This window comes from Plectropomus leopardus, chromosome 6 (assembly GCF_026936395.1).
Source record: "Plectropomus leopardus strain MGB_pleo_1.0 chromosome 6, ASM2693639v1, whole genome shotgun sequence".
Lineage (NCBI taxonomy): Eukaryota > Metazoa > Chordata > Actinopteri > Perciformes > Serranidae > Plectropomus > Plectropomus leopardus.
In genome coordinates this window covers 3,826,469-3,854,466 of record NC_142181.1, presented here as the reverse complement: position 1 = coordinate 3,854,466, position 27,998 = coordinate 3,826,469, and the positions used below count along the sequence as shown (strand labels likewise).

The 27,998-nt window shown below is 39.2% G+C and overlaps 1 protein-coding gene across 1 annotated transcript; it reads left to right on the top strand.

Annotated features, from left to right (window-relative positions):
* Positions 1-10: 10 nt before the first annotated feature.
* pou2af1 (POU class 2 homeobox associating factor 1) lies at positions 11-27,751 on the top strand. Its single transcript, XM_042487222.2, has 5 exons — positions 11-150; positions 11,028-11,155; positions 17,279-17,318; positions 17,429-17,721; positions 21,173-27,751. The coding sequence occupies exons 1-5, from the start codon at positions 135-137 to the stop codon at positions 21,608-21,610; spliced, it is 915 nt and encodes a 304-aa protein (XP_042343156.2). The 5' UTR covers positions 11-134; the 3' UTR covers positions 21,611-27,751.
* Positions 27,752-27,998: the final 247 nt, after the last annotated feature.

Sequence of the window (27,998 nt, the reverse complement as noted above, 5' to 3'; positions counted from 1 at the left end):
GAGATTCGTGTTTAGAGAGCTGTGACATCCCAGGGGGATTGATAGCCAGCTTCAGGCTGTTATAAAGCACGTCAGACAACCCGCCACTTTGATTTTCTTCAGTTTAACTCTATGATATAATCCAGATAAGCAGTATGCACTGGGAGAAATGTAAGTACAACATGTCATTGCCATTTTATTTAAATGATACACAGCAACTGTAGAGAAATACTCACTTCTTCCAACCTGATTATCCTTTTATATAAAATTAATCTATTGATTTAAGTAATAACTTTAAATCAACATGTCATTTATTGAGGTAAAAGAGCCGCAGAAGGTTTTTAAAATTTAAAGTAAATACTGAATTGTTCAAATGTGGGTTTCACCTTTGTGTACATTGCTTTTCCTGTCACTTAAATGAGGTAAACATAACAATTTAAACATAATGTTATGTGCAATGCAATGCATTCCTGTACGACTGCTTTGCAATGCATTAAACGTTTTTAGAGTAATTATTAAGTTTTTAAGAATAATGATGTGGGTAGATATTGTAGACCAGAGGTTGTTGTTGATATAAGTAGATTCAGCTTAACTTGTCTGATTTTTTGCTGCTGTATTTTGGACCAATTGTTATGAGTTGTCCTTTTATTTGACGGTTTGCTAATCAGAGATGTAAAACTAACAGACGGCTGTGCCCAGTACCCATAACGTATGTCCTTTAAAAACATTGACTTAGACGTTCACAAATGGGGTTTTTTTTGGTGTGTTTTCTTTGGAAGACGTCCAACACGTGAAAAGAACAATATGACAAGTTTTCCTGTGAGCTGTGTAAGATCAGCACTGATGCTGCAGTGTCGGACTCTTTTGGAAAGAGGAAGATGGGCATTTGGATGTTGGCTGTGCGTTGCTATTGGGCTGTAATCTTGATATGCAAAATGGCAGCAGGCCTGCACCTCAGTAAAACAGAGCACAGCTGTGGAGCTTCCTCTTTTTTGTGCATGTGCCGTGGTGATTGTTTGTCTCTGTGTGTGTATTCATGTGTGATTGTTTAAAACAGAGAGAGATGAAAATACTAAAGAAATACTGACATTTATTTATTTAAGTTTGCATTCACACTCTTTGTAACCAGAGCTTCCAATCAGGCACACTCATCACAATAAAAAAAGTTTTTTAAAATTAGATAGGAGATAGAAAGTGCTAGATTATGATATTTTTCTATCTAAACACTTCCAGTAGTAGCATCATTCTTTGTAAAACAGCTGCTGTGCACAGAACAGCTTCTACAGTAGCCCACAGGCACGCATTGTCCATGAATGAGCTTTGGTATTAGTCATTGGCAATTTATTTAAGTTTACACTTTACAATGCCTATCGACCAGTGGTACAACTCAGCAAACTTAATGCCCAGTTCAATGTTAAATTCATTCATTGTGCTTGGAGACGCAAAAATTACATTTGGCAAATGAATGGAAGAAAAAATGTATTGAAATGTAAGACCAAAGTGTCGGTGAGAGCTTGCACAATATATAGTGAGGCAATGCAAATCTCACCATGACCCTTAGGGGGGCTGTGCAAGGACCCATTTGAAACATTTGAGCAGTACATCTGCTGGTGTTTCTGCAAAATGCATATGTATCATGCAAGAACAGAAACCTTTCCAGGTGCAGCAACAGTAACTGAGTGGTGTGGCAGCAGACAGTCAGCTGTACTTCCAGTCCCTGTTTCTGGGAAGCATCATGGACTTGTCTGTATTTGTACTTCATCACACCACTCAGATTGTCTAGTAAGGCCACTGACACTCTTCGACCTGTGCAGACAAATGAATCAGCTGCAGACAGGAATCAGACCTCTCTCAGCCTGAGGTTAAGGAGGGCAGAAACAGCAGCAGAGTGGACCACAGGTCACGCTCCTCTGTCACTGGGAGTGATGGGAGCTACTTTCACAGGACACACTGGAAGGAAAAACTGGAAGGAAATTCTGAGCAGGAAAAGTCAAAAGTCCTCATCAGTCATTGTTCCTCCAGATTCAGTTGATAACTAATATCTTTTACATATGTTCATCTACTGCAATGGTGTAGAAAGTATTCAGATCCTTCACTTAAGTAAAAGTACTAACACCACATTGTCAAAATACTTTGATAAAAAATGTTACTTAAGTTAAAATCTAATAAAAAAAAAACAAAACAAACAACAACAAAAAACAACTCACAATGATTTAAAAAAAAGAAAATTAATATAATGTTCATTAAACTAGTTGCCTATTAATATTGTGTTAACTGAGTATTTGATTAATCAACTAACTGTTCAGCTGCAAATGTTTGGGTATTTTAATATATAACAAAATGTCATATTTTACAAAATCTTCTCATGTTTTTATGCATGAGGTGGCATGACAAGAAGTACTCAAGTACAAAAAAGTAGAAATACAAGTACCTCAAATTTGTACTTATGCAAAGTACTGATGTAAATTTACTTGGTTACATTCCACCAATGAATAATAATTTCAGCACAAACAAGAGACAAGTGCCTCAAGCAATATGATGCTAATCTCTGGAGTTGCAAAGGTGCATTGCTTATTATAGCCACAAGAATTCATCTTTTAATCCTTTGAAACCTGAGAAATTTGTCTAGATTTCCTTCAAAAGTATGGAACGAATGCAATAAGCAATAAAAAAAGGACCCAAAATTAGCAAAAAATTAACAAAAAATACAAGAAAAATACTGAAAATATATAAAACAAAACAAAAAAACCTTTTTAATATATACATATTAAAAAGGCAGAAAAATGCCCCAAACAACACAAAAAAAGATTTTGTAAAAGTGCTTGAAAATGTAAAATAGTCGGAGTAACAATATTAAATATGTAATTACAATTATAAATATATTGTTTTCTTTAGCTTTCTTTTTTTCTTTTAACTATTTTTAACTGTAAAAATTTCTTACCAAGTTGCTCATTGCCTTTATTCCTGTGCTTTTGAAAAACAAAGTCACACCAAAGGTTTTGTGTTCTCTCATTTCTTCAGTAAAAGTTTGCTAAGGAAAAAAAAATATTAAGAGGACCATTGCTAAATATCAGTTTGGTGAAAACTTTGGCTGAATTTCAGCCCAAACATTTTTTTTGGATCATGTCTATACACCTCCTCTGGCTGAACAATAATCCAGCACGCATGACTGAGATTTAAACGTTTCATTTGGGCTTTCTCATGCATGCAGGGGGTTTTCTTGTTTTCTCCGTAGCTCCACTTGTCAGTTACCAAAACCAAGCTGTTGCCAGTAGCAGTGAGCTGTCTGTACTGACTCACTGCGGGGTGACTCAACAAACAGAGCACACAACTAAAGATTGAGGAATGCTGAACCACACTGCCGTAAAAACACCATATTACCTTTGCCAACACATCATTTTGTTTGTACCGGCTAAACTGAACACCAACACCGGCTTACCACCGGTTCAACTGTACCTCCGCTATCCCTTCCTTACACTCAGCGAGGAAGTTCGCGTCAAATGAAGCAGTTGTGATGATTATTAAATCGCGTTTGACCTAATCGTCACACCATGTTGCCAAATCCACGGAAAGAGAAATCGAGTTGTATTAATTTTCGTTAACGTCAGTTTCTATTGGTGGATATTTGCCACTATAACATCACATAGCGAGGCACTTTAACTGGGGTTGGAGTAAAAAATCGATTCACGTAAGAATCTCGATTCTCGTTTGTAACGATTTAGAATCGATTCTAAATCCTAAACACCGGTTATTCTTTACCCTCTAAAATGTTTATCATTTAGAAAAGTCTTTACGACCGTTTGTCTTACTTTTTTCGGCGGTGAAAGCTGCCGTCTGTGCCGTTCAGAGGGAAACTCCGGTGCATCGCAGCTCTTTCAGAAGCCTCAGTATCCAGCCTGGGAAAAATCGGGTGTTTTTACGGGACCTTGTTCAATAAATCCATCATGATAGATCCGATGTTGGGTGTTTTCCGTCCGTTTTTTATCCATATTTCGATGATAAAAGCACATTAGCATCGATGCTAAACGCCATATTGATTTCCCATGGTTCCTTTGGAGAGGGGGCAGAGGTTTGTTTTGGTCTTGTCCAATCGGAAGACGATCGGACGCTTTGTATCCGCTTACGTAAGATACACGTCATCTGGGGCAAACTGCACTGTGATTGGTCTAATCCTGCTGTATCTATCGCTCTGTTATTGGTAGCGCCTCGTGTATTAGAATAAACGCTGGTAGCCCCTATAATAATAATATAATTATTATATATTCTCTAATCCATCTTTTGTGTACATACTATTCTATTACTTAATTATTATTATGTGTACATACCTTATTTCCTCTATGTACATACTTATTTTATTACTTATTTATTGTTATTTGTTATTGTTATTTTCTTTGTTACATTTCACTTTTCTTTTTTCATGCTGCTGTAACATTTGGAATTTCCCCCAATGGGAGATCAATAAAGGAATATTCTATTCTATTCTATTCTATTCTAATAATGTAATAATAATAATAATAATAATAATAATAATAATAATAATAATAATAATAATAAGGTTATATCAGGAGACAGTGTAACAGGCAGCAGGGCCTCATATGGATGTAAACTCTGTGTTGTGTCAGAGCAGGCAGGAGAATCAGGGCCCTCTCTGAAGTGTCAGGAGTGTGATGTGCTCTGCAGCATCACAGACAGCAGCTGCTTTGCAGAGTGGCACAGATAATGGGATACACAAACAACTGCAAAAAAAGGATCTGACTTTTTTTGGAAAAGTGTGTCCGTTCTTTGAACTGTAATAATTACAATGTTTATTTTTTTACTTTCTGATTCCCAACACTTGGGAGAAAGGTTTTCTACAACAAAAAAAAAGCGTGTACATAATAAAACCTCCATAATTTCACACACACTTTGCTTTCATAACATAATATTCCACTGGCAAAACAGACTGGAGTAGATCCTGAAATTACACCTCCTATATTTTGAATCGAGAATCGATTCTGAATTGAATTATGACCCCAAGGATCGAAATCGAGTCGAATCGTGAGAAAGATTCACACCCCTAACTTTAACCCTTTGAAACATGAGCAAATTGGCTACATTTCTTAAAATATAGTGAAAAAAGGTGATGGGCACCTTAAGAAGGAATTGCCCCCCAAAAATTAGCAAGAAACTGTTAAAAAGTTACAAGAAAATTACCTGAAATTAAGCAAGAGAAATTGAAGTTAAAAAAAGACCTCTAAAGAATGTTAAAATTGTATTTGTTTTTTTCCACGATAACATAATTATATAATTATAACTGCAGTTTCCTGGATATTTCCCCCCTGATTTTGTTCCTATCGAATAATCCCCCCTGCTAATTTTTTACAGTCTGTGGGACATTCCCTGCTGATGTTGTAATGTTTTTTCCTGTGTTACTGAAAGAAATCAAGCCAATTTTCTTAGCTGTCAGTGGTTTAAATGCTTGTGAAAGCGTCTGACAGCAGCACATGTTGATCCAGATGTTAAAGGGTTAAAATTCGAAATGGGACACTCCGCCCCGAAACAATCTGACTTTCGTAATGTCCCAAAGGACAAAGGTGGATTTTTCATAAAAACCTTCTGTAGCTTTGCAGCAGAAACTAAAATGCCTGTGCTTACTGAACTTTTGACCCTGCATTATTAATCTGTCACTTTAACGTTGACGTTAATGTGTACAGTATGTGTGAGGGATCAAGAGCCTAATTTTCATTTCAACATCTGCTGGAAGCTGCTCATGTCTCTGCAATTATAGTCAGAACCCAAAACAGTCTTACGCATATACTATAATAATCCCAAAGCAACAAATGTGCAGGCTCTTCTGTTCCCCTTTAACTGACACAGATGACACATTTATGTTGAAATCAAGATACATTACTTTAAAAACCCACTATTTGCATGTCTAAATTGCAAAATGAATGTCCAGAAGAAGAATCACACTTCCAACACACACTCAACTCAGATTTCCACACAAAACAAAAAAAAAACACAGAAAGCCAACTGAGTGTGTTGACTCTCTGGAGACACACAACCAACTGAGCAGGAAAAGCCAACGTCCCTCTATTACCTCCCAGCCCAGCTGATTACCAGCAGCTGAGAACATCACAGGTGTACCCAATAGCTCCTGATTAGCAAGTAATCCTATAACTGCAAAACTAACTGTGTTTCCACTGAGTGATTTTCTGCAACTTCTCCTCTTGCAATAACATTCCAGGAGGAGGAGATATTGTAAATTCAAAATTTCCGGATGATCCACTAAACTTTTGAAAAGAGTTATGCGATGCAATAACACCTCTTGTAGCGCCTTATGCATCATGCCCGAGGAAGCCAGGTCCTAATGACAAGTATCATGTGACCTATAAAAGCCAAAAAAAAAGCTTCCATTGCAGTTTTGAGAAATATGGCTTTTTCAAATCGCCTGAAATACCACCTCATGCTAGCACTGAAAACTTTGTGATATATTTTTTTGAAACTGACATGTTTCCATTATTGCATATAACACACATATGAGGACATACTTGTCTGCTGACAGTAGGAAAGGAGTCCATAACGTATTTTCAGTGGGTTTTTACCTGTGTTAAAAAAACTCACCTATGCGCACATTATTTTAGTGGAAAAGGGGCATTAGTTACACTGTGTTTAGTGCTGATTATATTAGCATGCTGATGGTCTTAACTTAAAATGCAGGTTTGCTTGAAAATAAATAGTTCATACACATTTAATTTAGCGTGTACGTTTCTGCAAACCACAAATACATATTAGTGCATTTCATACATATCACATCAACATTTCTAAAGTCATGTAGTATAGGAGTTGGGATGACTGTGTGACTGCTGTAATGACCTACATATACTAACCAACCATTAGAGATGCAGCATAAAATGATGCACTGACCAGCAGCGCAACGCTACAAAATGCTAGTAGATGCTAACAAATACTTCGAGCTCTCGTCGCAAAATTGGCACGCCAAGTCGGCCTCTTTTCCCAGCCATGACTGCGTCCACATTCTCCTCCTCTTTTTCAGACTTTTTCAGACAAACATTAATGCCACGATAGTGAGGGCTCGATTTACGTTTGTGTGACCGTGGTTAATAGAACGTGTTAAGGTGGACCAGGAACATGGACTCGGACGCCTGGATCCTGAGGTCTGACTGTCATTAAAGATGCCCAAAACAAGGCTAAATGTGCAGAATATTCATGTGATGAACAACATTTCTTTAGGTTAAGTGCACAGCACACAATTTACCAATAAAAAGTCACAACTTAAATTTAAAAGTGCGTGCATGAACCTCCCCTCCCCACCTCCCCCACCCAAGTGTCTGAGTCCTGTCCTTTTGGATCAATGGTTGGGGTCCAATCCAAATGTGTGTGTGTGTGTGTGTGTGTGTGTGTGTGTGTCTTTTTTATCTATCCTACCGTACCGTGAAGTGCCGAAGGACGTCAATCCTTAGATGAAATAGTCTTTACAATCACTCTTGTAAATTGGCTCGCCATCCAGTTAACTGGAATAACTGGAAACTTTGTTCTTCAATGGGTGCTCTCTTCACTGGATGCTTCTCTGGGTGCTGGATTGGTCCAAAAACCCGTCTTTTTTTACCAAAACCTGACCTGTAGAAAGGTCACACATCCATAATAAGTTACACCTACACATCATTATCAATTTAAGCTACACTTTACTTTAAGTATTTCACTTCAACAAGTATCAGTATAACCTTTGTTTCAATTTAAGATTTTAAAATAACCCAGTTAATTAACCCAACAAAATTATTGTTTCTCAGACTCAAATATACTACAAAGTAGGGGTCGATCAATATTGGTTTTTCAGGGTCGATACCTATAGCAATCATAGTAGTTAATAAGACCCCTATTGCAAAGTTACTCTAAACGCTCACTATTTAACAAATTCAACAATATTCACAATATTAATTACCGTGTTTTAAGGTTAGAGGTAATCCTCATCAATTTACAGTTAATAATTTTCCTATATAAGGCACATTATGGCATTTTACTTCAATTACTATTTTGTAAACTGCTGAAACTCTGTGTGGGGGAACTAAACTCTACTGCATTAGAGTAATACTAACAAAATAGAAACCAAAATTCATCAAAACTTGCATTAAACTCATTCTCAGTAACTTAAATACACACTTTGACCAACAAAGCCTTCACTGTACCACAGTTTTAACACACATGACAAAATAATGGCTTGATAGCTACATTTTTCCCGCTCTCTAAATGCTAATGCTATTAGCATAGGCTTATGGAGTTTCACATTACACCCGTTAGCATCGCAGCTAATGCTAGCTTACCAGCTAGCTAACTTCCCACTCTTAAATTTCTACATGCTCGCATCGACAGCTGGCGGACTTTTCTTTACTCACCACCGAAGCTCGAATATCTGCGCCCTCAGTCAGGACAGCAATCTGAGTTTAAACAACATGCAAATGTTCATGGCCAACACAGAGCCCGGGCATGGCGGGGAAACATCTCTGAGGCAGGGCCAGCAAGATGGCCGACTGCAAAGTAACAGATCTACGGTTAGAAATGGTGCCGTGTTCTGTGAGGGTGTATCGGACCGCAGATGTCGTTTTTACGTCCATGTGCAGGATATGGGCTTTGTTTTCACTCGACACATGTCGAAGATGGACTGTGTAAGTTAAATTTGTTTTAAATGAGACAAAATTTGGGGACAATAGTTCAAAGTAATTCAACGAGGACATGGCTTCATTTTGCCAAGACCAGCTATATTAATTGTTGATTTAGTACTATAATGTTAATTAGCTTAATTATTTCCGGTAACCTATATAAATTTCCTAAGATAAAAGCAAGTCATTATCTGTCTTAAGTTATCAGCTTACATTAAATAGTAAAGCCTAAAATGTCTAGAGCAGCTAACTAGTAGGCTTATGTTAGCTAAAGTATATGTTAACGTTAGTGCCTTTTATAACGGTACTGTCATAGTTAGTTTAACGTTATTGTTACACAATTTCGCGTGGCTAGATGTTGTACATTTTTCTGTTCAGTTCCCCAGTATTTGTGTCTCATTGATTAAACTTAATTCATATTTAGTACTTACGCTCAGAGGCCAAGTGTATACTTTATAAAGTAATATTTTAGTGGTACTTCTTAAATAATATTTTGATAGATACAATAGTATCTATCTGCAAGCCTGCAGATAGATACTATTGTGCGTTCCAGCTACATCGAAAGTCCGAGATCGGAAGTGAGAGTGACATCGCACCGAGTTGACTGCGTCCCAGTAGCACAAGTGGGAGTGTGCTGGACGTCTGCATTGAAATCACAGCAGGTTAGCCATTGTTAGCAATAAATGTGGTGAAGTATGAGTCCTAAAATGCTGAAATCCCTTAAAGTCTCTGGGGTTCTTGAAAGGGTTTTTGGTAAAATGCCTTAAATAAAGTCTGTGGTTAACACAGGCTAAAGATATTTAGGCTTTTTATAATCATTTATTAATATTTAATACTAATAATACAAAAAATACTAATATTATTATATAAAGTACTAATATTTTGACATTAATTTACAGAGCAGGTTTTATTATATGATAGCAGATGTCTTTCAATTTGAGGCAGGGAGATTTGGGAGATTGATGCTCAGATCATATTCTGTTTATTTTATACAGAATACTGTACTCTGGTATCAAATGAACAGAATCTGATGTTGGGATGGGATTTTGAACTTGAAGGTACCAAGTCAGTCGTGACACACCGCCTTTCTAATAGGCGTGCAATAGGTGCATGTACGAAGGTCGCCCTCCATCTGCAGAGAAATGGTATCCCATTTACCATTTCTCTCAATGGCTTTATATCCTCGGGTCGTAGTGACTGATGGCATTGTCTACAGTTTCACATGTGCTGTTGCCTTGAGTTTATTCAGAAGAGGCCCTCTCTGTCAGGTCAGATTTCTCCTCATGCTTATACTTGCAGGGAGTCATTGGTTTTAAACATTTGGAGTGTCGGGAGACTGTATAGCCTGAAGTCTCTGTCAGTGTGGCTCCAGAGGACACTGAATCCTGATGTTTATCAGCGAAATATTCAAATGAATACAAGTGTATAAATACAGAAAATCTACTAAAGAGGGTACTCGTTCTTAAATCAACAATAACCACAACTGACTAAATATTACTGGAATATAATGTTTTGGTAGATGTCAGACAGTGATTAACCCTTTAAAAACCTGAACAAATTGGCATGGTTTCTCTAAAAACATGGGAAGAGGGCAATGAACACTTTAAGAAAGAATGACCCAAATATTAGCAAGAAATTAGTAAATAATTACAAGGAGATTACCTGAAAATTAGCAAAATATATATTAAAAAATACATTAAAATTCCGGGAAAGCACAAGGAAATTACTTACTTAATTTTTTTTTGTAATTTTGAAAAATAATTGTTATTTATTAATATTGTTTGTGAGCTATTTCTGTTAATTTTTTAGCAGCTCTCATATTTGGTAGCAACAAACACAATTAATAAAGAAAATAGATAATTGTGAAAAAAATAAAATAAAATAAAATAATAATAATAATAATGTTTTAGTTCCTTTTTTGTTTTGCTTGCCCAGGGCACTGAATATGTGGTTTGGCACTGCTGATTGGGCTACATGTTGGGCTACATGTATTTTATTTTTCTACAGATGTGTCTTATTTGGAATAAAATTACATATTAAATAACATATTTTATGCATCTCAAATACACAAATACAAGCTCCTGAAATGTTTTAATTAATTATTATTTTTTTTTAAATTACATTTTATTTTTTTGTGTCTGGCAAAATACAAATTAAAAACATACTGAAAAGGTATTAAACATCTAATATACTGCCCATCTCTGCAGGTAAAAGGGAGCTTCCATATTTTCTTTCTTATTGTCGTGACACACGTTAAGAAGTAGCCCATTTAGCAACATGTTTATGTTTATCTCTTGGTTTAAAATGAGAAGTCACTATTATTCCACATGCTGTCAGTTTTAATAAGCAGGCCCATCAAATGACTCTGTTTTTCTCTCGCCTCCTCTCCAGCGCCACCATCAGGCCTGGTCAGGTCCAGACCGTACCAAGGTGTTCGAGTCAGAGACCCGGTCAAAGAGCTGCTGAGGAGGAAGAGAAGTCTGGAGCTGCACAGCACCAAGTCAGCGCCCCCTGCTGCGGTGAGCACACCAAGACACATGACAATAACACGCATTCATGATGCTTTTTATCATCATGTGACTTCACTTTGGATGAGCAACACATTTTGTGATCAGTTGCACATTTTTTTTTAACTTGATTTTGTGAGATTCTAAATGTACATGTAAATATAGAAAAATATCAACAGCCTGAATTATTTTGCAACATTTACATCCAAATGCATTTTAAACACAACAGAACCTTTTCCACAAGTTTGGGAATATAGGTTTTCCCTCCACCCTTTCCAAAGAAAATCCTTCTCCCCAAAAAAACCTTTGCAAATAAATAACCGCCTTTCTTCCTTGTAGCTTTATCACAGCAACATAAGTCATTAAACAAATAAGATTAACTGCAGCAGCAGTTACAGTATGGAGCAATAATTATTCAAGATTAAGAGCTGTCGGACTCATCAATTATTTCAAACCTGCACTGTGTGAGATTTTCAGACTCATGTTTCAGACAAATGTAAATGTCTGAAAAACAAAAGTAGTAACATTTCTCATCTTACACTGACAGGTAGGTGTTTGACCCTATGACACCTGGATAAACATCAGTTTTCTTGAGCTGCTTCCTGTGTTCTTGTATTTTTACCTTTGACCTCTGAGCAAATTGGTTTTGCTTTTTCAGGTCTTTTTATGGTTTTTTATTGTTTAAGACTTTCCTTTTTTATTTATTAAATTTTTTGTTAGTTAATTTTCTTAAACTTTCTACGTATTTCTTGGTAGTTTGGGATAATTTCCGCTGCTGACGCTGTCGCTGCGGCCTCTCTCATTCCCTCTGACTGTTGTGTCAATGCAGACTGTGTACCGTTCCGCTGCTTGTTATGCACTCACTCGTACAGAGCCCATACAGAGCAAATACTCTCCTTCATATGTGCATACAGATTTCTTTCAAGAATATACACACCGTTCTGCACGATGGACATCTGGGTGTGCACATGAAACACACAAAAAGGTAACATAGGAGGCAGGGAGGCAGACAAAATGTCAGACAACTGACAAAAACATTAAGACAACTAAATAAAAATGCTGCATCTTGCAGTTACTTGGCTCATTTGAGCTTCTCCCCATAAATATTTGTATATATGTTTAAATTAAGCCAAAATGTTTAGGTTTTAGAGGGTTAACTTAAGTTCATGACTTTTGTTGGAATAGTTTCTGTGATAAACGCATTTGCATTATTTTGCCAGTTTTCTCTTCGCTCCATGTTAACATGTTGCATATCTAAGAATGCACCCTGGAGATTTATCACCATAAGTCTTCAGGCTAAAATGCTTTTCTCATCAGGACTGAGTGGAGAGATGAGTGGGACGGCTGACCTTTTTGCTTCAGCAGTAATGCCGCTGCAGAGCGTGATGACGCCTGTTGAGTGGACAATGTCGAGCAACAACAGGACAGAGCGAAATCGTTCTGTGGGGAGTTTTTTAGTCTAACTGGAACATTATTGAGCAAATTATAGATGGCATATTCGGGAGCTGAAAGAAAGGGCTCCGGTGGGGCCATCAGGATGTGAGCAGTCAGGTCCCAGGGCCTATCCCAGAACGAGTGGGTTGGCGAGTAGGGGGTGGGGGTGGGGGGTTGTCCTTATATAATCCAGGTGTTTTTCCATGACAGTTACAGCCATTCCCTGCATGGCTCCAGGGCTGGGCACACAGCCCTATGCAAAATCACTTGCAGCCTTGCCAAAGAGCCCTCCCACTTGCTATTTATTACACCTCCTGCACGTGCACACAAACACACACACACACACACACACACACACACACACACACACACACACATACACATGAACAAACTCCGCTCATGCACAACCTTTAATATGAAAGAAAAAAAAAACATGAAGCATCCCTCCATAATAGGTGGAGCTGTTTGTTATCTTCTGATGTAAGTGTAATTGCTAATACTCATCTTTCACTGTGATGTGTGTTTAATGTCTGACATTTTCCCATTTAAATCAGAGGGCAGGTCTTTTTTTATGTACATCTACTGAGCCTGATGTGAAGCAGGCTGACAAATTTACGAGGTATTACTGTTTAGCCAGAGAGCTTTGGTTTGAGATCCTTGTGTTTGCCGTAGTGCTTTGTGGAAGTGCACCTAGTTTACAGTTAAACACACCCAATCAGCACGTACATAACCACACAGGGTATTAACTTTATTGATGTTAAGACTGAACCTTCCCTCAGCCCCGTGCAGGACAAGCAACTCATTGTCCTTTTTTTTTTTTTTTTATACCTGCAATTACAAAAGACACAGAGATGACAGTCAGACAGGGAGGGTGTAGGTACAGATGGGTACAGGTTAATTACATATAGAACATAAAAATAGGGAGATTTACTGTAGTTGTGCATGATCGAGATTTGTATGATCATTGTAGGAAGTGGTAATAATGTTAATTAACAAAAGGGCAGTACATGCATATGCACATATGTTTGCATACATAGATACATAGACAGACACATATATAATAAAAAAACAATAATGATAAATTCAAAGTAAGTTGTTTTTTATGTGAAATAAAGGGGAAAAAAGAAGAAAACATGTAAATAAACAAAAGGAGTTTACATTTGTATGTCTGTCTCTTGTGTGTAAATGTTTGTAATAGGTATGGTGTACTTATCTGTACCTGTGCATATATGTGAATGAACATGAGTGTTGTATGGATTTATTTGTGGCATTAGCTCAACTCAAGAGTCATTCAGAGTTTTGGATATTTTTCATTGAATTGTTCAATTTTTTTTTTTTTTTTTGAGCTGAGTGTATGTTCTGTTAAAAAAAATTAACCACTGTAAAATATTGAGTTGCTTTTTGTTTTTTTAAGTAGCCTCTGAAACATACCTCAGCCCCTGGCAGGACAAATAACTCACTGTCCTTTTTTTAGGGAAAAGGTTGTTTATTTTCGGCTTGTTAATGTTTCTTGATTCAGTCCTGTGACCCTCAGCTCCTCAGTAAAAGTGACAGAAGACGAGTTCAGTCTTTGAGCACTGTAACTCTCCACCTGCTATCAGAGCCGTATCACTAACCAGCTCCTCAGTGCCTCTGCGGTCACTCAGGCATCTGACAGCACATGCCCCGCTGCCTCTGAACATGCCCTGCTGGCTGACTGCAGGCGTGTGGATGCACTTTCACCGTGCTCGTGTCAAGCAGCGCCCGAAAACTTGTCAGTTAGGACTGTCGCTGCCGCTGCGGCCTCTCTCATTCCCTCTGACTGTTGTGTCAATGCAGACTGTGTACCGTTCCGCTGCTTGTTATGCACTCACTCGTATAGAGCCCATACAGAGCAAATACTCTCCTTCATATGTGCATACAGATGTCTTTCAAGAATATACACACCGTTCTGCACGATGGACATCTGAGTGTGCACATGAAACATACAAAAAGGTAACACAGGAAGCAGGGAGGCAGATAAAATGTCAGACAACTGACAAAAACATTAAGACAAATAAATAAAAATGCTGCATCTTGCAGTTACTTGGCTCATTTGAGCTCTCTGCTGGACGTAGTGTCCCTCGGTGTGCACTGTGCAGGGAAGTTCCCCTTTAACACAGATCTGAACCTATTCTTTAAGCCTCCTGCAAACAGTAGGCTGGTTTCCATTACAGAAATGGGCAAAAGTTAAGCAATTGTGTCAAAATGTCGATAAAACACAATTATGAGATGACTGCGTTACCGCTGAGTGATATTATGCAACTTCTCCTCTGGCGGAAACATTTCAAGAAACATGACGATGGATGTTCAAAATATTAGCAGGTTTATTTCTATTGCAGCCACCGCGCTAGCTGTCATTATTTCTGATCCAAGGAGACGTAGGCGTGTAATGTGAGCTATTTCACGGAGGACCTGTGGATTCAAATCTTCCGGATAATCAGCTCAAATTTATACAATACAATAACACCTCTTTTAGTGATTCTTTACTCTTCATTGTACATCATGTGACCTATAAAAGTGAAAAAAGCTTTTCCATTGCAGTTAAAATATGGCTATTTCTAATCACTTGAAATACCGCCTCATGTAAGCATATTGAAATTGATGTTTCCATGAGACATATTTTATAATCCCAATGTCAATTTGCGCAACTCATAACTCTGAGGGTTAATGGAGACCTTCCTTGTGAAATTTACACAATCTTATAAGTTTAGTGCAAACTATGCTCAGAAGGAAAAAGTATACGTGTTTGTGGCCGGAGATAAGAGGTGAATTTTTCATGCATCTCCTGGCATTTAGCAGCTGATCAGTGCTTTATTTCGTGCTGCATTTCTATTGGTTGTTAGTAGACGTACATCGCAACAGAAGTCACACAATGAGATGGACATCCCAAATTTCTGACACTGTCAGATATTTATCCCAGGCTGTCTTTGATCGATGACTGTGACAGTGACTGTGTCATTTTTCATTTGGGACAGCCCAAAATTGCACAGTGTATACTGGGTTTTAAAATGATCTTTATAGATTTATAGAGTCAGGGTTTCTTAAGATACACCTGAGACATTGTTTTTGTCAACTAAAATATTTGCATGTCCATTTACTGACCTTTGCATCCAGGGCGGCGAAAATTTATATTGGCATGTCAGTATTTTAGTAAGACTTGAAACAACTGTGAACCAATCTTTTGTAAGGTTTTTAGAGTTGTATTTGTCTGGTCTTTGTAGGTTCAGACAATTGTTAATAGTCTTTCTAATCTATGTCCATCTGTGGGGGCAGCTAGACTCCACCCTCTCATTGACAGTAAGAAACTCTTCTGCTGTGAGACAAATGTGTCTGTTGTGCCTTCAGGGAACATGATATCCCCTTTACGCAATCTGGTCAATCTTTAAACTGTTTCCTTCTTTGCTGAACTCTACATAGGCTATAATCTTGGGGATCGCAGACATGTTATTAACAATATCCAAATAGTTGTGACAGTTACAAAGGCAGCTCAGCCCCAATGGAAGACAGAAAAACAAGCCTTAACTTGTGTCTTAACCATTTGGCCAGCCTTAAAACATTTTTTTTGGCCCAGGTAGCTAAAATGATCTGGCCCAGCATCGGCCCAAACTCAGCACGCTGGAGGGAATAAGTTGGGCAGCATCCAGTTGCCTGACTCATGTCAGACTCGGTATGATTGATGCTCCAGAACACGCCAAACATCACTGGGCCGTTATCAAAAATAACCTGACATCCCATTGCCAGACACAGCTAAAACTCGGGTTTCAAGATGCTCCAGAATCGAGCCAAACAAACTGACCTGAATCCTACTGCCAACACTGCCACCCCATTTAAAAAAATGATGTGGTCCAACATCTGCCCAAACTCAGCATGCTGGAAGAAATAAGTCAGGCCACATCCTGGTGCCCGACTCCGCTAAGGCTGGGTATGAATGCTGCCCCAGAATCACGCCAAATAAACTGACCCTATTCCGCCTGCTGACAAAGTCATCACTGGACTGTTGTCAAAAATGGCCTGGCCCAGCATTGGCCCAAACTCAGCATGATGGAAGAAAGTGGTCGGGATGTGTCCTAAATTCCAACTTGGCCGAGACTCAAAAGAATTATGTCCCAGAATTGGGCCAAAAAAGCTGGTCTGATTTCGGCAGCCATTCTAGATTGTTGTCAAAAATGATCTCGATCGACGGGCTGTGTCATGTTGCCAAACTCGGCTAAGGCTGGGTATGAATGATGCCCCAGTATCAGGCCAAATCAAGCTTCTGAAATTGTCATCATTTGGGACTTTTCTTGTGTTTGGATTTTTGCAAAGAAACGCATATTTCATATTTCTTTTAAATGTTTGTTCATGAAAAAAAAAAGCAACTCACAAAATTCAGCTTTAGTTACACATGAATCAATTAACAAAGATGATTTTGCACCAGACAAACCCTTCAAGACTGTACCTGTACATGAATACACCAACAAACTGTTGGCTGTAACTATAACACACACAAACACACTTTAATTATAATCTCGACTCAGCTGCTGCTCACACCTGGACTCGACATGTTCAGTTGTAAATACTGCATATTTACATATCAACATAACAGTGTCGACTCTTTTACAGCAGCAACATGTTTTTATGGTTTCACTGCAAATTATTGATATGCTGAACTCACTTTTTAATTTCTTTTTTATTCTTTAGGATGTGGTCACACACAACAACCAGTCATCATACACACAAGGTACGGCTGCATCTGAGAGTTACCCGAAACCAAATTCATCTCTGCAAGTAGAGCATGTGTCTCTGCCTGCCTTTGAAGACTTACGCTCAAAACTTCTCTTTCGAAATCAGGCACGTTTGACTGTGATGTTGCCGGCGGCTCCCCAGCTGAGTCGTCGACTGCAGTCGGTGATGGAGGGCTGCAGTGTGCAGGATGGAGACCTGCACCACCTGCCAGCAGCGCCGGCTTGCAGCCCCCTTTAACGCCCTGGTCTTCGTCTGACTACAACCAGCAGGACTCCTCAGCTCAGACTCTGACCTACCCAGCCACCCCCACCCTCACTGCTGATGTGTACATGCAGACTCTGTGCCCCAGCTACACCATGCTGACCTACACACACACACCATTGCTCACCAACTTTGGGGTGAGTGAGAGAATGTAAAAGTATGCTTAAAGCCTCTGGAAACGTGGCTTGCATTAGTAAGAAAGCACATTTTATATCAGTGTCTCATTAAGTATGAAGTATAAAAGTTCCCAGCTATTAGAAAACTGAGTTCAGCAACAGCTGATTTTGAGGATAACAGTATTTCTCCAGACTGTGTGGGCGCGGCTGATCACGTTTTGATTGACACCTTCTCGGATTTCACCTTTGCCAACTGTCTCTCGTCTCCACGACAGCCAGCTTTGCCGTCTGTACGATCAATAATTCCAATATTGCCGTAATGTACCTTCATTTGACCATTGTGACACTTCCCATAAGCATTTAGTTTAGTTTACACGTCTCATTTTAACTAATTTCCTGGCTCCTACATCTGTGTTTACGCATCACTTCTCACATGATCTCATATAACTACGTCAGGCTGCTGGAAAAAGACGTAAGCTGTGGGCTGAGCCGCGTAGACTGAGAAGTAGCTTCCCTCTAAGTCAGTGGGCATGGGCAGATTCGTAGATGTGTCAAAAAGTCGTTTAAATCCTTGTTTACTAGAGTTATAAATTGAACCTATTGGTTCTTGTGATTGTGACTGGCGGACGATCGTTTTTGTCAAAATATGATAATTATTTAGCCTCTGGTACGATAGTTTAACATTTCCAATCTGGCAACAGTGACGACAGCCACGGAGCAAAGCAGTCGCTGTGGTGGAGCTCCATCTGTTCCTGCCCTCTGACCGACTGCGTTCCTAAATCCGATCTGACGCTCTATACTAAATGAGAGAGCTTCTGTTTGAAGCCATGGAGAGTTTTGTTTCTCCATGAATTAACAAACGGTTAAGTTCATCACACATTCACTCCGTTTGGCACTTTGCTGCTCCTTCTCCCACACAATGTGCTCTGATACTCCCAAAGTGCAGTGCTCTGGATAACCCAACGGTACTTTCCAACAGCGCTCCGAATTTACCAATTCCAATTCCAGTTTGTGCGAGAGTGCACTCCCGCAGTCAGAGTGAGTGTTTCTGAACACACCCTATTGAAAGGAGCGTTGAGGAATTTCAGTTTGGCATGTTGAATTAGTATCAACTGACACCTGACTTTGAGTTTTTGATAGGTTTTATATTCATATGGCGTGATATGAATATAAACATGCCCAAATCAACCCAGCTTCAGGGAACTGTGAAAAAACTAAAAGGGAAGTGTTTCAAATTTGGACTGAGGCTAATGTCTGATCATTTTTTATGCTTTTTATTTTTCATGTAAGACCCCTAAATTAGAATTTTTTTTTTGTGATTTGGTTTCCTGGAGGCTTTAAAGTTCTGCTTTTTGTAAACTATTTTAAATTTATTTATTTTTTAACTTCCCATCATGAGTCCAACAATGTTACAGGAGTGCAATGCGAAGTTCGGCTAAATCTGTGTCGAGCACAATGATCATGTGTTGTTTCTAAAAGACACATCCTGCAGCTGCAGAGCTGGACTGGAGCTTCAGTTTTTTTCAGTCTGCTTCTTTCTGTCAACCTCCTGATGAAGTGCAGCTTGGCACTGAGAAGCAAAACAACTGTACTGCCCAAGAGTTACACATTACATCAAAGCAGAGCTGACTACCTGTAATTAATATAATGATACCAACAGTTAACAGATGGTTAACTGACACAAAGAAGAGATTCTTTGCCATCCATTTATCATTAACCGGGTTTTCAGTTACCCTTTAACTTGCGCAAATTGAAATTGCATAAAATATGACTAATGGTAAGCGGCAATTTCGAAAAAAACTCCCATTTATCACACAAAACGTTTTTACACTCGCATGAGTTGTTATTTCAGGCAATTAAATAAGGCCATATTTTGCAAAAGTGCAATGGAGACACTGGAAAACTTTTCTAGGTCACATGATGCTATGGCTATATTCTTGTCAGTATGAAGTGGCTCCCTGATGATGCAGCAGGAGCTACAAGAGCTGTTATTGCATCACATAACTCTGAGAAAGTTCAGCGCATCGTCTGAAATTTTTGAATCCACAATTCCTCTGTGAAATTGTGGACTATCAGCTCCCAGAAATCCCTCATACGTGGCCGCTCACACATGTAAGGTTCTTGCCTTCCCATTATCGCTCGCAGAACATCCCTCCTCGCCTTTAACCGAAAATAACTGCTAATATTTTAAACATTCATCGCCATGCTTCTTGGAATGTCATCACGAAACGAGATGTCACATAAACCCCTGACAGAAGTCTCATAACATCACTCACTAGAAATGCAATCATCCCACAAGTTTGTTCTTTCGAAAATATCACTTTAAGTTTTGCACAAATCTGTAATGGAAACCTGCCAACTAATAGATGTGAAACAAAAATGAAACACACTAAAAGGCCAGACACACCACACCGACATCGGAGAGCTAGCGGAGATTAAAAAACTCCTGTTGTGTCGCCTCACTTCGCTGTGTCTCAGCCTAAAAGTTTCACATGAACACACCAAACTGACCACGAAACATATGTCCTGCGCCTGTGTGAAAGGAAGAACCCCTCTTTGATCAATGGAGGCGACATCAGGTCAGGAGATGCAGGGTGCGGTTACAGCGAAGGCTTGTTTTTATTAATGTTCAGGGAAAAGGGCAGTGGAGTTAACAAACTTAAAGTCTTCCCAAATCAGAGCAGTCACTCCCCTTGTTATGTGGGGTTTATGACCCGAAGAAACACAGAGAGAGACACGTAAGACGAGCTGAACTCTTCACTGGGAGCCTCGCTTACTTCCTCGAGTCCTGCTGCCTCCACGGTTTCTCTCTCTGTGACTGCTGCTGCTCTCCTCTTCGACCAGCAGGCCCTGATTGTTGACTGCCCTCCGCTCGGCTCTCTTTAGCCTTGGGTGAGCTGGCAGTGGAAATACTCCTGACTGATTATTATTATCAGCTGAAGGTCAGGCAACACTAGGCATTACTAAAACATTGTATTGTACCGTTCTCAGAATGTTTTTAGAGCTGAAAATTGCTTGCTGGGTAGGAGGACGTACGCTCCTCGACGGCTCAACATTGACAGGCGGTTTTGTGTGTCAGAGGCTTAAGAATACAGACAGACAGTGGAAAATCCGTTTTGGTCATTGTCATGATTGTTGTTCAATCCCTTGTGAATCCTTGGGCAAGGTACCGAACCCCAAATTGCTCCTGAAGGCTGTCCCATCAGTGAGTGAGTGTGCCTGATTGGTTACTGAGTAACAGGTAGCACCTTAAACAGCAGCCTCGGCCATCAGTGTGTGAGTGTGTGTGAATGAGTGAATATGAAGTGTAGTGTGAAAGCACTTTGAGTGGCTGAAAGACTTGAAAAACACAATACGGGTGCAGTCCATCTACCATTTAACTGCAGTTTTGAGCAAATGTTTGTGTCTTTGTTAGTTTTAGTTTAGTTGGGATCAACATGAGACAGTATTTGTGTATTTGTTGTTGTTTCAGACGATCCCTGTGGCCCCTGCACCAGGTTCCCTCCCTCAGATGGATCTTTCAGACTCAGGGTTGACCTACCTCCCCTGGGCCCAGCCCATCACCACCATCTCTACCGTGCCGAACCCGGGAGTCCAGTTTGCCCCTGGCTCTGCAGCCCTGCCCGGGTCCCCTTTGGTCCACATGCCCCTGTCCATGTCTTTGACCACCATGATCCCTCAGCTGGAGGCTCAGGGTGTAGATCCGCCTCATCTGCAGATACTGGACCTCCCGCAGCGTGCAGAACACCAGCTGGACCCTGAGCCACAAGACCAGTCTCTGGATGAAGATACAGAGGTACAACCGGAGTCACCGAACCTCCTGGATAAACTTCTGGAGGATCAAAAGGGTGACGACGAAGAGGAGGGCAAAGACTCGTTCAGCAGCTCGCTCTTCATTCCAAACGTTTGAAAATATTTGTGTTTTTTCCATAGAGTGCAACTTTTCTCATTATTTGTTTCTGAAGGGCTGCCATTTAACCCTTTGAAACCTGGAGCGCCCTCACTTTTCTTGTGCGTCTTTCAGAAGACTTTTATCAGTATTTAACCCTTTGAACCTCGATCAAATCGGTGCGATCTCTTTCAAAAACATGGGGAGAAAAAAGACAATGAGCAACTTGGTAAGAAATGTCCAGCAAATTTCGAGAAATAGCAGATTTAGAAAATTATTTTTACAAAGCTAGGAAAAATATGATCATAAATACATATTTAAAATTATGTTACAAAATTACTACTCATGAGTACTTTTTACTTATTTCTGGATAAATATTGGGTTATTTCTTTTATGTTGCTCATTGCTTTTTTCCCATGTTTTTTAAAGAAACCAAGGTTCAGGTTTCATAGGGTTAAGGGTACTTTTGGCTTTATTCATATTGATTATGAAAGCCCTGTATTGAGTAGAGTAATTGCTGGCGGCAACTTCCCTCCAAAACTCAGGCACTCAGGGGCCCAAAACGCCTAAAGATTGTATGTGTGATAATAACTCAGTATTTGCGTTTTTTTTTTGTTTAGTTATATTCACCAGTTAAGCTCAATGAAAGGGCAAAACTTCTGCTGTATCATGTATAACTGATGATTTTTGATGTTTTAAGACCGTTGCTAAATGAGTGTGTAATTTTAGAGCTTTTCTTCTGATATAATTGATTTATATACATGTTAGCAGCTTTTTTGCAGCAACTGAAAAACAGGAAAAAGACACTGCTGTCCCCATAAAAAGACGTTATGGCCGAGACAGTTGCAGTTTTCTAAATCACAGTTCAGCGCCAACCATCTCTTCATCGCCTTGAGGTGTTTGTCTTCGTCGTAAAATCTGTCATTAATGTTGTCAGTCAACGAGAGCCTGCAGAATTGTCATGTGTCCTGCACAGCTTGCTTCCTGTTTTTCTTGCTGATGATTTATATCAAACGGTAAAACAACGTATTGATAAGTTACTGGGCGCACTCTGTTTCCATCTTCAGTCTGACATTGCGTCCACTCTAACTGATTTCTTTCCTTGACCAGTTATTAAAGATCAACGTCTCTGCCTGAATTTAACATCATGTTTGTTTGACACCGATGCGGCACCATCCTAGACTGTATATGGATCACAGCTACCGGGTTTTGGTTCTAAAAACGTTCTGAGAAACGTTCAGTGCAACCAATGCAATGTTTTGGTAGCATTTTCAGCGGTACGTTTTCTTTAAGTTCCCAGAATGTTCTTCTTAAAGTTACGGTTCTCAGTAACATGTTCTGAATGTTGCTTTTTCGATGTTCTTCCTTTGTTCTCATGTAACATTGTGGGAACGTTTTATAAACAGAACATTCTATGATCTGTCTCCTTTCAGCGTCACCAAAACATTGTCAGAATGTTGAAGTTAAAACATTATATCTCAGTCAGCATTTAACCTTGTAGACACATTATCTGAAGTGATAAACAGCTTTAAAACGTTCTTTGAACAAGAATAAAAACATTTTATTTAAAACATTATTACAACTTGTAGGTAATGTTAGTCAATGTTATGGGAACATTCCCTGCTAGCTGGGATGATACATAGTCCAGGGATGGTGTTTGAAACCTAACAGCTCTCTCCAACAAGGAGATTGAGACGTGAACAGATACTCAAACGGTTTGGTTTTTGAAATGTAGATGTAAACAAAGTCTAATTCATTATTGTATTCTGTCATCGTTTCCAAGATGGTGTCTCTTCTCGCTCACCGGTGCCTGCCCTGTCTTCACCTCTCCCTGAATCATTAAGAGCAAATGCAGTGGCTGAAAAATGAAGCCAATGCAAAAGTGCCCAAAAGTGCAGTTCAATGACTGGCTGCTTGTGGTTGGCTCCAAAACAATCAGTCCCCATAGACCTCCATGTTAAAATGCCCAACTATACAGTAAGCCTCCACAAACCTGTGTGCCTAACAATGAGGTGGCCGTAAAGAGTAATGATAGACTGTGCCTGCCCTTTCTTCAACCTCCTTCACTCCTTCTGCTGCTCTCTCTGCTCACTGAGTCAAGAGTCAACATTAGAGATTATTTGGTAAACTCTTGAAAGCTGTTCATATTTGTTCATATTTGAATAGCGGGGGTCTACATGATTACATGACGGATTGCTCTGTTCGAAGCTTTTATGTTGATCCTTTTCTGTTTACATCCATGATTCCTCTGCTGCCATCCAGCTCTTCTTTTTTCTCCTTTTCTTTTTGCCCGATTAAGTTGACGCGCCATAAGAAGCACATTTGGTTAATGTAAGAAACTTCATAGAAATACAGCGGTGGAACCTGCTATTAATTTTCACATTTCCAGCACTCTCTCTGTTGTAGTTTTTCCTAAGAAAAGACTGATGTCCTTGTTCCTTTTCTTGATTATTGTAATGACGTCAAACGCAGGTCAAACAGCCAAAGTGCGGATGTTGGATGAGTGGGCTACAAGCATATTAGTTTTGTTGAGACTGCAAATTTGTTGCTAAAGTTTTACAGACAGCTGGATGCAGATGTTGACTTCTATAACTCCAACACCCCATGATATTTAATATTCAAACTGATAACTAACTGGGAGCAGCCACGTATGAGGGATTTCTGGGAGGTGAGAGTTCACTATTTCACAGAGGAATTGTGGATTCAGAACTTCCGGATGATCCGCTCAACTTTTAAAGAGTTATGTGATGCAATAACAGCTCTTGTAGCTCCTGCTGCATCTTGAGGGAGCCAGTTCCTACTGACAAGCACATAGCCATAGCATCATGTGACCTAGAAAAAGTGAAAAAAAGTCTTACAATTGCAGTTTTGCAATGTATGTCTTTTCTGACTTGCCTGAAATACCACCTCATGTAAGCAAAAAAACTAACATCAACTCAGTAAGTAACTGAGGACACTAAGGGTTTCAGTTTAGACAGTGAAAATCTTCCTGATTGTCGCTTGATTTAGGACTTCAGTTCTGGACTGCAGGCAGACCAGTTCAGTACCTGCACTCTTTGACTACGAAGCCACACTGTTAAAACGTGCAGAACGTATTATATTGCTGGAATAAGCAAGAACGTCCCTGGAGAAGACGTTATCTGGATGGCAGCATATGTTGCTCCAAAACCTGTATATACCTTTCTGCATTCATGATGCTTTCACAGATGTTCAAGTTACCTATGATGAAAGAGGGTTTTGATATGCACATCACGTAGGTGAAAGGCTATCAATTCAGCGTACATGAGGTAAAAGGTAACGTCTGCACGCTCACTCCATGCCAAACAAGTTTATTTCATACCAGGTTTCGATCCTGCTTGGACCACCTGATGAAGATCCAAGCAGGATCAAAACGCTGTCTGAAATAAAATAGTGTAGTGAAGTAGGTGTGCAGGTGTTACCTTTTTCTTCAAGTTACCCATGATGCCCTGGGCACGAACACCCTCCCATGCCATCACAGATGCTGGCTTTGAACTTTCAGCAATATGGATGGTGTTTTCTCTCTTCAGCCTGGAGGACAAGATGACAATCATTTCCAAAAAAATAATTTGACTGACAATTTGAATTTGAAATACAATATGATTGACACATTTTTGACAGTTTGTCCATCTCAGATGAGCTTGTGTACATGATGAGGGTAGAAAATCAATAAACAATAAAAATGAGTTATTCAAGACAAATAAAATCAGCCATTAACCAGACTCACGCTGCTTTAAACTTCAGGACATGTTAACTTAATTAGTCTTCTTGGGTTGTTCAAGCAGAGACATGCAAGGTGGTTAAAAATGTCTAAAATCCAAGGCTTGGTATTGTCTTATTAACTCAGGGGCACACTGAAGTGTCTTCCAGTGCGCTTGCTCTCAGCAGTCTCAGGGGTTTTCCCCCAGGGGAAACTGACATCGTGAGAGGGGCTGCAACTCATCTGTCAAACCACACACCTGGAAATGCCTGAGATCGTATCATTGGGGAGAAAACGTGGCGGTCCCGCTCATGTGATGAGAATATGTGAAGAGAAGTTTACTTTGGCTTTCGCATGCAGAATTAAATACTGCGAAAACAAAACAATTGCTAAGAGTGTAGGTGACACTCTAAAAGGTGTCCAAACAGGTAATGACACGGGGAAAAAAAGATAGTAAATCAAAATGACAGACATGTATAGTGCAGCCGAAACTTGAGAAATTGCATATTTCTCATGCGTAGGAGGTGCGTATGAATTCCATAAGGGCCGGTTTCTGAGCGGAGTTATAAAAGTTTTGTATTTTTCAATAGTTAGCAGCAGCGCTGTGACGGGCGTCTGATTATCACCTTGTCAGTCTCTGTTTGTGCATTATCATGACAAAACATTGTCCTGGTGACAACTTTTGTAGCGGGAACTACTTCAGAAGCCGTTTTTAGTTTTCTGACAGGTGTTTACATATCTATCTGTCTGGACAGATTATGTCAATACGATAACGTCGCAACTGTACAAGATAGAGTCACGAAACTTGACGGGTGTGTAGTTGAGATCAAATTGAGGGCAGACTTTGAAAATCGGCATGGCGTGACGTGTGAGCAAGGAGCCAAAAGAAGGGGGGTAGGAATTCGGGAGGAGGCCATTGGCCCTCCACTTAATGCCCCTGGCCCACATTTGCTGTAAATTATGGATATCACATCTGGAGTGATCCCATTGCAAGACGGGTTGTAGTTTTTTGTTTTTTGTTTTAATTTTTGTTTTCAATTCAGTTTGATTTCAGGTAGTTCCCATTGAGGGTGTCCTGGTTTTAATATAGTTTTTATTGTTTAAAAATGTTAAGTTTTAGTTTTTATTAGTTGTAGTATTAGTTTAATTTTTAATGATAATTTAGGGGTTATTTAACTAAATTACAGCTGCAATTTTGCACAAATGTGAGATTTTTCATGATTAGGTGGGGTGGGCTATGGGGATAATTACATTGTAAAATTTATGAACTGATGTTGTGCACTTTATTTAAACAGTTTCTGTCATTAATTTATTTATTCCACCTTCCTGCCCAGGGACTGCAGGCGGAAAATAGCAGCTTTTGCTGAAAACCTGGTACAATGCATCTCTCCTTGTTTTATAAAAGGACAATGTTTTTATAGTGCACTGTCCCTCTCTAATCAAAAATACATTATATTACATTTGTAACAGCCAAGAAGGTCAGAATCAGTGTTTTAATACAAATACAACATAACATTTCTGTGTGGGGCCCCTGTGGTTAGTCAATAGGCTGAAAAATGGGCCCTACATGGGATAGGTCACCAGCTCCATATTGGTCCCCTGCATTTGCCAAATGCAGGGTTTACGCAAGTGGGCCCCAGATAATATATCTATTCTGGGCCCATACCTGCTTAGTAGCCCCAGCCTATGTGGGGCTCACAACTCACCCATGTGAGTCTGTCATGGAGCCCAGACAGGGCCCATTTTTCAGCCCATTTGCTGACCACAGGGGCCCCACATACAGATGCTGGCACCCAATTTCAATAAACATATGGACCAATGCCTCCTCATGCTTGTTGTGTTAAAGACATTTCCTGTATAGTTTTATTTTATGCCAGTTAACTTTCTAAGTACACAATATTGTTTCAGTTAGTTTTTTTCTTTATAAATTCTAGTTTTTTTTTATTTTTATCTCAGTTTACTAAAATGTTTTCACACATAGTTTTTAGTTTTTGTTGTTATAATAACTTTGTTACTGAGTTATTTTTGTAAATCACCCTGAACGTAAGTAAGTCAAGATCCTCGGTGAACTGAACATAAAGGCTTTCTAGGGTTTTGTCAAACATGATTGTGCTTGTTTAGAAGGTTGTATGTTTATGAATGCTAGTAAAAGCGTCACAGTGGCGTCTGAGCTGTCATCATTCATCAGTGTTAACCCTTAGGGCCCGTTTAAACACACTTTGTGCACGAAATGCAGTTTTCAAAATCAAGCTTTAAAACACTTTATACAATATTATTTCCTACTTTAATTGAGTTTATTTTTTAACCAACATCATTCCTAATCTTAAATATCAAATATGCATTAATTTTCTGAATTTAAACCCTTTAAATGTCAGGTTTTTGTCATGATGCCACTTTGTATTTAGATGAAATAAAAAAACACACAAAAGAATTATTTTCATATATATTACAAGGAAAGTAGATTTAGTTTTGATTGAATGGTTTGCAGCAACATTGACTGTGCACCTAATGGAAATAGCATGTATTTTCTCCATATGCCAAATATATGTAAAAAACAATGTGAATTGGAAAATGGTAAAAATTACAAATACCAAGACAAAAGCCCAGAATAACACCCAGTGGATGTTTTTATGCTTTGATGGCTGTGGGATCAAAAAATGTCAGTTTGAATGGGTTTCAATGGTGCACTTA